The sequence below is a fragment of the Corylus avellana genome, chromosome ca7, assembly GCF_901000735.1.
Source record: "Corylus avellana chromosome ca7, CavTom2PMs-1.0".
Taxonomy (NCBI): Eukaryota; Viridiplantae; Streptophyta; class Magnoliopsida; order Fagales; family Betulaceae; genus Corylus; species Corylus avellana.
The window spans coordinates 24,919,008-24,931,210 of record NC_081547.1 but is presented as its reverse complement, the minus strand read 5'-3'; the positions used below and the strand labels follow the sequence as shown (position 1 = coordinate 24,931,210).

The window sequence follows — 12,203 nt, the reverse complement described above, 5'->3', positions numbered from 1 at the left end:
AAAAAAAAAAAAAAAAGAGCCACATCATTCATAAATAAGTAATTCTAGAAGTCCTTCTTGTATCCTAAAAAAATGAGGTGGCTTTTAAAATCACTAATTGATCAAAATTTAATAGTAATCAATCACGTGGTCAACGGTAATTTTAAGAGCCACATCATTTTTAGAGGATACAAGAGTGATACAAGAGAGACTTGTAGCATTACTCATTCATAAAGTGATATAAGATAAACACAAAAATAACTTCTAGAATTACTAAAAAAAAAAAAAAAAAATACTGCACCTAAATAACAAATGTTACTTTCAAGATAAAATTTGTTATTGACTCAACCTAAAAAGAAATAAAAAAAGCAGGGGAGGAGCTGCGCCACTAGCGCACTACAGAGCCGGTCGGCGCTATTTTAGTCACCCACGATTCCACGAAGGAAGTCAGTTCTCAGACACAAACATATATTTTACTCCAAACGGTAAAAAGCACCAAACGCAGAAGCGCAGGACGAGGAGTAACCGTGTAAAACAGTACAAGATCGATGAAGGCATTCTCGTAATTTCACCCACAGGGCCCCATACTATAAAACCCAGGTGGACCCTCGGCTCTGCGATTCCTCTCTCTCCTCTGTCTCCTTCCACACTTCGTTGTTTTCTGTCTTTTGGTTTGAAAATCACAAGCGCTGCTTTGAAACCACCGAACCTCCCCCCCCAAAATGCGACGCACATTCATGCTCTCCGATTCTTTCTGCTTGGTTAGTTTGAATGGAAGAGAGAGTGCTTGAGCTTCGGAGGAGAGGATAGCAATTGGTTTTTGATGGCTTCAAATGCATATAGAAATGGCGCTCACAGGGGAAATAGTAGCATGAAGCTGGATCGGCAACTCCCGCCGGCGAACCTCAAATCTTCGTCGTTTAAATCCAGGGTTCCGCCGTCTCAGTCCCCGGGATCCGCTCTCCGCCGCAGCAGCCCCGCCTCTTTTGCCTCAAAAGGCAACGACGGAGGTGAATTTCATTGCAAACACGATCCAATGCACAACGATGTATATCTACTTTTTTTATTTCTTGCAATGCGATTTCATTTTGTGTGTGTGTGTTTTTGGGATTACTGCGCTATAATGTACAAATGTACTTGAATTTGCATGAGCTGTGAAAGTTTTTGAATTATTAGAATCTTAAGAAATTCCGGAACTGATTTTATAGCTCAATTTGTGATTATAGCTCTGGTATTATTTAGGTACGGTTCTGGATTGTGGATTTAGAGCTTTTTATATGCTTTGCAAGTAGTAGAGTTCATTTTCATGGAGACAACCAAACACGCCCTTAGTTTTTTCTTTTTTCTTTTTTCTTATCAAATTGTTGAGGATTTTAGAAGTGTTAATAACTTTTGAGTGCTCCAATTCTTGCTCCTTTCTTGTATAGCCCTTGTCTCAGGTGCTAATTGTTCACACACACATATGTAAATGTATGTATGTATGTGCGTAAGGCGATCTCCACATGCATTGACTAAATGGACTTTGTTGTTGTGCCCTATGTTTGTGCTTTTTCCTGGACAGTTCCGGGAAGAGTTCGAGTGGCTGTAAGATTGCGACCACGAAACGTGGAAGAATTGGCGGCGGATGCGGATTTTGCTGATTGTGTGGAATTGCTGCCAGAGGTGCTCCTAGTGTCATTCTAGTTACGATTTGTGGATTCTACATGTGACTTTTAATTCTTGTATTTTCAAAAATGTTCCCATACTGATGTTTTCTTTTTTCTTTTACGTTTTGAGCTTTCTGCTATTTTATTGCTTGGTTGTGGTGTCATAAATTATTCTGGGATTTTGCTCTACCTCAGCTTAAAAGATTGAAACTTCGGAAAAACAATTGGGATTCAGACACTTACGAATTTGATGAGGTGCTTACTGAATTTGCATCCCAGAAGCGCGTCTATGAAGTTGTCGCCAAGCCTGTTGTAGAGGTGTGTTATTTTTTGGTACTTATATTAATTTTTAGAGGAACTTCCCTACTTTAGCTGTGTTTTTTTTTGGTTCATTGTAGCTGATTCATGTACCCATTACCTTCTAGTTGTATTACTTTATTACTGGGAAGTGTTCACAATATTTCTTCACATTAAGGTTATATGAAACAAATCTCCTGTCATATGTTCCTACTATTATATCTTAGATATTGTGGAGCAATCTAATATCGCGCCCTTGGCTTTTATAGAGTGTTCTGGATGGTTACAATGGGACTGTTATGGCTTATGGTCAGACTGGTACTGGGAAAACTTTTACTCTTGGACGGCTGGGAGAGGAAGATACATCTGATCGTGGAATCATGGTTCGTTCGATGGAGGATATTTTTGCAGATATTTCTCCAGAGACTGATTCTGTCTCAGTCTCGTATTTGCAGGTTTCTCTAGTTACATTGCTGCATAAAGAATACTTATATTCACGATTCTCATTCATCATTAATGTTAATATTGAAAACTTGTTTTCAGATTTTAATCTCTAATTTCATCCTGTTTACAAAATGTCTGAAATTTTTATTCTCAACAAAATGTGTAGCTTTACATGGAGGCTATCCAAGACCTGCTCGATCCTGCAAATGATAACATTCCTATCGTGGAAGATCCTAAAACTGGCGATGTTTCTGTACCCGGGGCAACTCTTGTAGAAATCAGGGACCAACAGAGTTTCATGGAACTGCTTAGAATAGGGGAAGCTCATCGAATTGCTGCTAACACAAAATTGAATACTGAATCTTCTCGTAGTCATGCTATTCTGATGGTGAAATAATTTTATCTGTCTATTATACAATAATTTTCAGTATATATTTGTTTATGCTCTTGCATCAACATTTCGTGATATACATGTTGTAATTATTTGCATTGTTCTGCATTGCTTAATGGAAATGTTGATATATGTAAATTCCTTACTGCAGGTACATGTTAAAAGGTCTGTCATGGGGAGAGAAGACATCATTTCCAGTGAAAATGGTGACCCTCCTCACTTGGCCAAACCTTTTAAGTCGCTTGTTCGGAAAAGCAAGTTAGTTGTGGTAGATCTGGCAGGTTCAGAGCGTATCCACAAGTCAGGTTTATACCCCGACTTATGATCTCTTTCATCAGTCACGCGGCATGTTTATTTGGTTGTTTGACCAGTAATTTTATAAGTAGCTGCTTCTCCAAGGCATGTTGTGTATGTTCCACCCAGTGTCAACAATATGCTAGTAGGCTCCACCATGGAGGTTAGCCTTCTTTGGACAGAGCGGGGTATTTATACATTCCCATGCCTGTAACCGTAACATGGTTTAAATTTCCGTGCTGGAGGCGGATTGTTGTGTTTCAGTTGTTTGGAATGATTGAAAAGTCAATGCATGTATATGGTGCTGAAGGAGCTATTATGAGATGGATTTGTTCAAAAAAATTCATGACTTGAAGAGAGCATCTCACCCTCTCCCCCCCACCCCTGCCCTCTTTTTTCTCAAGCAGGTGGCACCCTGCTTGCTTGTGGCTGTAGAACCCGACATCCTACAATCAAGAGTGATTAAATGTCTACAAAAGCTTCACAAGTTGGAGTCCTATTCATGTCTGTTAATGAACTTTTCACGCGTAGGGGGTTTGGGACATTTAGTGCACAGGGTCTTTGGAGATGGATTATTGTGAGTCCAGTAAAACACTTCCCTTAGGCTACTTTCATTATAGCGAAACTTGTGTATGAAAATGAGATGTAGAATAGTACTACAAAGAAAAAAAAGGTTTATATTCTAAAAAGCTTTTGTTTTAGATGGAAATCTCGCTAGAAAATAGAATCTATTTTTTTCATTAAGCAGTGCATGACGGCTGGATCTGCTGGATGATATCTAAGGGTATTAGGTCCTTGTATGAAGACATCTGTGGGTGGGTCCCTCTTTTTTCTGAAAGAGCCAGTAAAAAATGAGACAGCATTCTATTTATGCATCCCTTTGTATTTCCTGCCAAACAAACAAAGCTTTAGAGATTACTGGTATGGAGATTCTCTACTAGTTTGTAAGCACGGTAAGGTTTCAAGTAGTTATGATTAGACTTGGAGTTTAGGCATGAAGTCTCTAACTTAGTTTTACGGTTCTTATGTATAATTCGTGAGGGTTTTTCTTCACCATCCAACGATTTCTGAAATTCTTAAATGGCTTTCAGCCATACTAAAATGTTTTAGTACATCATTTTTTTTTTTTTTTTGTATGAGTTCTTCCTGTCTTCCACCAGAGGATGTTTTCACATTTTTACATCCAGAAAACTACACTGTTGTTGCAATGGTTTAAGGGCCTTATATGGCTTTTGATGAATTTACGTTATTTATTCCAATGTGTTTATGAGTTTCACTCCTTAATTATATAGTGACATTATCTCTGTCCTTTTACTGGCAGGAAGTGAGGGACATATGTTAGAGGAAGCTAAGGCTATCAATCTCTCTCTTAGTGCATTAGGAAAGTGCATAAATGCTCTAGCAGAGAATAGTCCTCATGTTCCAGTTCGTGATTCAAAGCTTACGAGATTGCTTAAAGATTCATTTGGAGGTGAGATGTCTTTCATATTTATGTGACTATGTGCTTAGACTTTGATGGTCAATTTTTTTTTTTTGATAAGTAATTCAATTTTATTAGAAAGCTTAGAGGGATGCAACCCAATTACACAGGGAGTATACATAAGAGACACCCAACTAGGGAGAGGAAGAACACAAATCTAGACACTCTTAAGAAATTAGAAAATAGGGGACTATTGTGAGCAGCCATCCAAACACAAATGGATTTGAACATAATAGCTTTTAACTCGATCATCGAACTCTCACAATCTTCAAAATTCCGCACACTGCATTTATGCCAAAAACACTACATTAAGCACATGGAACCATTCTCCGAACTTCGATGGCTTCCAAATTGACCACTCCAACTAGCCAATAGCTCTGCCATCCGTTGGGGCATGACTCACTCTATACCAAATAGACGGAAAACCGAAACCCACATCTCTAGCCACCTCACAATGGAGCATAAGGTGACCAATGGATTCCCCGCTCTTCTTGCAGATACAACACCAATTCATCATGATTACATGCCTCTTTCTCAGGTTATCCAAAGTCTATGTATTTCCTAATGCAGCCGTCAAAACAAAGAACACCACTATTGCTCCAAATGCTTTTGGAGTGGCGTTCTTTGTTTGGATGGATGTGTTAAAAAAGATGTTGACTTTCCTGAGAAAGAGACATGCAATCATGATGGATTGCTGTTGATGGTCAAATTATTATATGAGATGTTAACCATGATTCAAATGTGTACATATTGACTCAAAGTTATTCAATACACCTTTTGGCTTAATACTTATTTTAGCCTTCTCTGACATAATGCCAATCTTTATCTTCATTCCAAGTGGTTCTTTCTACTCATTTTTTTCCAGCATATTGAAGCTAATTACAGTTCCATAACTTTTACTATATGTTCTGTTTCACATTGGTTATTGTTTCATAGGCACGGCGAGGACGTCATTAATTGTGACTATTGGCCCATCCCCACGCCATCGAGGAGAAACTGCAAGTACCATACTATTTGGACAAAGGGTAAGTTCTTATTTTTAGAAGGGCTTTAAAGATTTAGCTTCAAAGCATCTAATATGCATCGTGCTTTCAATATTATTTGTAACTTCACACATATAGAGCTACTCATGTTCTATGCTAATTTTTTTAGATAGGCACTTTGGCTGATATGTTATTATTTAGAGCTTGTTTAGGATTGCATTAAGGAGCTTAAAAAGTGCTTTTAGTACATAAAAAGTTGTGCCAAGAAAAAATGGGTCCATTTGGTAAAAAACTTAAAAGTCCTTCTTTGAGTTTTTTGCTCTAAAAAGCCAAAACGCTTTGGGAAAAAACTTGAAAATGAGGCTTTTTCTAAAAAACTATTTTTGGCTTTTTTTTTTTCAATAGATAAAAGCTCTATTTTCTAACACAATCCCAAACAAGCTCAACAGTTACACATTGTTTAGATCATTACAATCTTTTTCTTGTTCTTCCCATTTCTTTCTTGATAGCTTATTACTTCATTTGGTTCTTAACCATGCCTAGTGTTTATCTTGATATAAATGGAAACTTTGTTGAGGGTTCATATTAAATGACTAGATGAGACATTATTGGATGTGTCATCTTTCACAGGCTATGAAGGTGGAGAATATGCTGAGAATTAAGGAGGAATTTGATTACAAAAGTTTGTCCAGAAGGCTTGAAGTACAACTGGACAAGCTCATTGCAGAAAATGAAAGGCAGCAGAAAGCTTTTGAGGATGAAGTTGAAAGAATAAATGTAGAAGCACAAAATCGAATTTCTGAGGTTGAGAGAAGCTTTGCAGATGCATTGGAGGTTTGTTGAATTATTTATTTGAACACTCTTTATCTGCAATAAATTTTGAACTGATTTTTTTTTGTTTTTGTCAAATGCATATGTATACGTGGGTGTGTGTACTTAAATCATGAAATCTGCCATATATATTTTATGCATCAGACTAGATAATGGTTGATGGTTTAATGCTAATGCCTGTTCAAATGAGTTGAAGAATGAAAAGTGCAAGCTAAACTAGCTGGGTTCTTGAGGGTCAACTCACAGCCCTGGTGGATCAAATCCAAGTATTTTGTGTTGTTTCTTTGTTAAATGTTGTCGTGCTGGGTTTGGCCTTCATTTGGATCTCAAAAAGAACAAGAGAAAGAAACAGAATGCATAAAATGCTCAAGAAAGGAAGCCATGTTAGAACATTTCTTTTCCCTTCTTGTCCGCAGTTGCAAAGGTTCCCGGAGCCTTGAAGTTATTTAGTTTTTAATTTCTCTTTTATTTGGCTATGTGTGTAAGTATCATTGTTTCTTTCAGAAGGAAAGGCTAAAATGCCAGATGGATTATATGGAATCAGTCAAGCAGCTGGAGGAGAAGTTGGTGTTTAATCAGCAAAAGCATGATTGTGATGGCTTCACTGATGATAAATGTATTCTACAGGTACTCCCTTTTAGAAACCATTTTTGTTGCTATATTGTGGTTTTCTTGAAGGAGTCTTGTGTCAATTGTTGGTATTAGGTAACTTTTTGAGACAACAGACATGCATGGTTTTGTTTAAATTTGTTTACTTCTATGTGAGTTGACTGGAAGGGTCTGATTCAAAATCAGCTGAGTTCAGTCTATTCTATAATAGGAGGCATAGTGCACTGCTTTTATAGAGTTAGATGGCTCATTGCACGAGAATGAAGTTTTGATGGTTTTTTTGTAATGGAAATGCTTTGGTATAATTGCCCTAGTTGGTTTAAAAATTTACTTTCTGTACACTGATCTGTTGACTTAGATAATCATTATGTATTTTTATTTTATTTATCTTGCAGGTGCCTAGGTTTTCTGTTTCCGAGGAAGTTGTTGAGATCAGAAAGCTCCTTGAAAACGAAACTAACCTAAGAAAGGTGGCTGAAGAGGAGGTGAAAAATCTTAGAAGTCAACTAGGGCAACATCCACCGTTAGCGGTATGGTTTTACCTGGATCACAAAGTTCTTTTGTACCAGCATCCTCTGGATTTCTTCGACTTCCAAGCATGTAATTGCTGGTATATAAGGTTTTGTTTTGATGTACTAGGCAGGTGGAGATGCAGAAATGCTAAAGCTTCGGAAAATTCTGGAGGACGAGGCTCGTCAGAAGAAGAAACTTGAAGAGGAAATTATAATTCTAAGAAGCCAGTTGCTTCAATTGAGTTTTGAAGCTGATCAGGTATTTGATTATGAATGTTAAGCTTAACCTTTAGGCTTGATCTAACATCTGTTTGTAGTTTATATGTTGATATTACCATGATTCTTTTGCTTTTTACTCCGTTATGGAGTTATTTTAGATTTTAACTGTCCACGTCATATAAAAGCTTTATAGTTTCACTGTTTGTGTGAATCCTGGAGTTTGATAACAGTTTGAGACAAAGGGAAGAGTATCAGGAAGAGCTCACTAGATTTTGCCAGATATCTGCCTCCTTAGTGAACTCTGAGAAAAAAAAAAATTGAAAGTGCTTCTTTGTGTTAGAAACCCCCCTGTTTAGCGGATTGAATGGTTTAGGTTATTAGTGATAATGATTATGAGTATTATTGTCCCTCCTTTGCGTACATGTGTATTTATGGAATTTTTTTTAATACTATTTTCTTTGATTTATGTTTATAGATGAAAATGTGTCTTGACAGAGGCGGGACTGGAAATGCATTCGCGGGTCTAGATTCCTCCATGTCTCCTGTTAGGCATTCCCAACTCAAAGACTTGGGAAATGGACAGAAGGCATCAATTGCAACCCTCTTTGAGCAAGGTAAGGGAGGAATTTGTGAAAATTAATGTCATTTGGATCTTATATAATCTTTCTATTTCTTATTTTCTTTTTTCTATCAAATAATTTGATAGTTGGATTGCAAAAGATCTTGACACTACTTGAGTCAGAAGATGCCAATGTACGGATTCATGCTGTGAAAGTGGTGGCCAACTTAGCAGCTGAAGGTAGGTAACTTGGCTCTCTTTCACCTTGTTTTCAGATATTTGCTCACATGTACTATCTGTTTCTTGTTGTATAGCTAGCATAATCTAGATTGAATGGTTATGTTTCTGTCAAGTTTTATTTGTATAACTAACTTATGATATGGTCTGTGTGTGATCACTACTGTGCCTTGTTGAACTCGGTTGAAGGTTCCTTACAATGGCAAACTGGTAGATTAGTCATGGAAAAGGCCAAGTTGCCCATTGTATAGGTTTTCTACTGGTGACAAAATAAAAAAGTAAATTCTTAATGAACTTTGGTAGAGGAGAATATTTACCCGTTTAATATTGCTGTAGTTATTGTTCAGTGAAGGCACAATCCTTTTTTTTGTGCAGTAGACTAAAATTTTCTTAATCACTACCATTTGAAAATAAAAGGTAACATGTGCAAATAGAGTTGCAACTACTTGCTAATCTTTATTTCTAGAAAGGGAAAATATCAAAATCACACCATGTGTTCTCAGTCATTATCAAAGAGTTCCTTGAGTTTTTATTTTTATCACATAGACTATTTCCTCCCTCCCTAAACCTCCATGGCCGTGGAGAGATGTTTTTCTTCTCCTTTCCTTTTTTCTGGTATTTTTTTCTTCTTTAGGGATAATTGATATTTCATAAGCATTTTGTTAGAAAAATTTACAGAATATGAAGGGAAGGTTCTATTTGATAAATTCTTAATCTGCAGGGATCTATAATTGAAATCTCAAGAAATTTTTTGATTATGACTGAAATCACAGGGTGTGATTTTAATACTTTCCCTTTCAAAATTTTGTTTACCATTTGAAACTCTAATTTTGTAGGATTTTATATACAACTCTTGCTTGGTTAGTTATGATTCTTTTCTGGAGCAAATCCAGTTGAAGGATAATGAATGAAGCCAAAGATGAATATGTTTCTTGTAAGAGACATTATCTCTGCTGTATTTATTATATACTATGATCTAATACGGGTTCGTATCCGAATCCCCCAACATGTGATCTGTAACTTGATGAAAGGAGTGATCTTATAGTATGGACTTTTCATTTTCTCTTGTGCCCTGCTCGTTACCTCATTGTCCATGATGTACACGCACATGCGCAAGGCCACACATGTTATGACCTTTTTGGCTTTCATCTGATAAGGTTGTGTCAGAGTAATGGTCAATCATCTCAGGATCCCTAAAAGTCCTCTAAATTTCCAAATTAATTCTATATCTTAGCATGCCTACTATTGTTATTTTTTAGATGTATTTCTTGTATTTTTTTTTTTAAAAAAATTATTGTTAAAAATGATGTGTGCTCCCATGCAAAAAGCAGAAGCTAACCAGAAAAAGATTGTTGAAGCTGGTGGTCTTTCTTCCTTGCTGATGCTTCTTAGAAGCTTTGAGGATGAAACTGTGCGCAGAGTAGCAGCTGGTGCAATTGCCAATCTTGCCATGAATGGTAATTTGGCATTAATATTTTTTTCCATACGTTTGAGAGGGCTGGAGCTCTATTCCTTAGTTTGAGTTGTATTACCATTGTGCTGGCATTTGTTTATTTGGGTAATATCGGTTTTTCTGTTCCTTTCTGGCATAGCAGAAGCCAATCAAGAACTTATAATGACTCAAGGGGGAATTAGTCTTTTATCAATGACAGCAGCTGATGCCGAGGATCCTCAAACCCTACGCATGGTTGCTGGAGCTATTGCTAATCTATGTGGCAATGGTATACTGAATTTCTTTTGCAGTGTCTCTGTTATGTTTTTGACCATTCATGCCATTTAGCTTATGAAAAGTATCTGTTGGGAACTTGGAAAGAATTCTTGGGCACTACATCAATCAAGAAGCGTATTTGTTTTAGCACCTTTGCATTAAAGGAAGGGATACTTTAGGTAGTATGACAAAAATGTTTACCATTATACTTTCCTATCTTCTACCGTTTAAAGATCTTATTTTTATTTTCTATTGTTGCTTATAAGATATATGGAAGGTTGCCTTTACCTAAAATTCTCTCTGCATCACTAATTTTTCTCGTGTTTCAAGTTAATAATAATAAAATCTAGTGAATGAAGATAAATCTTTTGCTGTTAGTTTCCAAATATTATGGTGTGAAATATTATTTTTTACTTGTTGAACCGTTTTTTTTTTCTTCTTTTTTCTGCTGAAATTTGTTAAGAAGAAGAATCATGGTCTGGAAAATTGGAAGAGATAGGTTAAGTTGATCTTGTTGATGCCTGTTGTCCTGTTATATAAGACTTTATAGAAGATCGTATTGCCATTCTTCAGTATTATACTGGTTTGAATGTTTTGTCCTCACATTTCCTGTATGCTAGTTTTTAAATCTAAATCATTACTTGCTGATAGTCATTTTCTCTCTTTTTGTCATTTCCCTATCCCCTTTAACCTATAGATAAGCTACAGATGAAGCTAAGGTCTGAAGGCGGTATTAAGGCCTTGCTAGGAATAGTGAGATGTGGGCATCCCGATGTTCTATCTCAAGTTGCACGTGGAATCGCCAACTTTGCAAAATGCGAGTCCCGATGCTCTACTCAAGGTATGTGTGCCTCAATTCATCACAAATCATTATATAGTTCTTGAGTGTTGACGCGTCGAGAGTTGTTGTCTTCCCATCACCTGTAAGTGGTGGTAAATGGAATTTGATAAATATTCAACCTGATTGATGTTAAGTACATCGTGGTCATGCAATTTACTAAGTTGCTTATTGGTTGTCCAGAAATGAATACCCAAATGGTTGAATGAAAAGATTGTCTTGTTAGCCCAATTTTTCTCTTGTGCATGTTGTGTTTTGAGGTCATTTTCACAATTTCCTACTATGTGTAATGTTATATGGCGCCTCATTTTAGGGACAAAAAGTGGCAGATCTCTTTTGATAGACGAGGGTGTGCTTCCATGGATTGTACAAAACGCTAATAGTGAAGCTCCACCAATCAGGCGTCATATTGAGCTTGCACTCTGCCACTTGGCACAGCATGGTACGTACATGGACTTCTCTCTTCTTATTGAATAACTTAGATTTCTTGTACTTGTTCCTTTAAAATTCTGGGTTTTTGAAGTGCAGAAGTAAATGCAAGGGACATGATTAGTGGAGGTGCCCTCTGGGAGCTTGTTCGTATCTCACACGATTGCTCTCGAGAGGACATAAAGAGTCTTGCCCGTCGAACATTGAGTTCCAGCCCCGCCTTTCGATCTGAAATGCGACGGTTACGGATGGAGTTTGATTAACAGAATAATGGGCCTTCTCACATCTAGCTGGTGAGTGTGATGTGCCGAATCTTCTCATAATACGGCGGCGTATAAGCTCGGTTGAGGAGGGGTTCTTACACCCCCATCTTCTACATATATAAAGGGGCATCCCATAAGATATCCACTCGCCAATTTTGTGTAAAGCGTGGGTTGGGTCCTGTAATCCATGTTTTTAGCTTCTTTCTTGAGCATCCATGATTGTAGCTTAACGGAAAAGGGAGAGAGAAAATTTTGTTCTTGAACGAGCGAGTCAAATTGGTTCCACCTACAGTATTCTGAAGGGGGACAGACTCAAAAATGTCCAGCGCATTTTCAAAATTGTACAAATTGTTTTCTATTGGCAATGAAAATCAATATTGTATAGCTTTGTTGGGAGTAGACATTTTGTGCGAGACATTTGTGTAATGTTAATAATAGAAAGCACGACCAATGATATCATGTCACCTTGGGATGGAACCAGAAA

At 37.1% G+C, this 12,203-nt stretch overlaps 1 protein-coding gene across 2 annotated transcripts; it reads left to right on the top strand.

Annotated features, from left to right (window-relative positions):
* The first annotated feature begins 526 nt into the window (after positions 1–526).
* On the top strand, positions 527–12,196 carry LOC132188264 (kinesin-like protein KIN-UB). Of its 2 annotated transcripts, XM_059602683.1 has the most exons (19): positions 527–989; positions 1,541–1,641; positions 1,821–1,943; positions 2,192–2,377; positions 2,533–2,754; positions 2,909–3,062; positions 4,373–4,522; positions 5,468–5,556; positions 6,145–6,348; positions 6,850–6,972; positions 7,350–7,484; positions 7,594–7,725; positions 8,161–8,299; positions 8,392–8,484; positions 9,813–9,938; positions 10,077–10,202; positions 10,887–11,030; positions 11,341–11,469; positions 11,556–12,196. In XM_059602683.1, the coding sequence occupies exons 1-19, from the start codon at positions 803–805 to the stop codon at positions 11,717–11,719; spliced, it is 2,727 nt and encodes a 908-aa protein (XP_059458666.1). In that variant the 5' UTR covers positions 527–802; the 3' UTR covers positions 11,720–12,196. The 2 variants fall into 2 exon arrangements, with proteins under 2 accessions (XP_059458666.1, XP_059458667.1); XM_059602684.1 differs by lacking the exon at positions 527–989 and having other exon boundaries at positions 1,582–1,661.
* Positions 12,197–12,203: the final 7 nt, after the last annotated feature.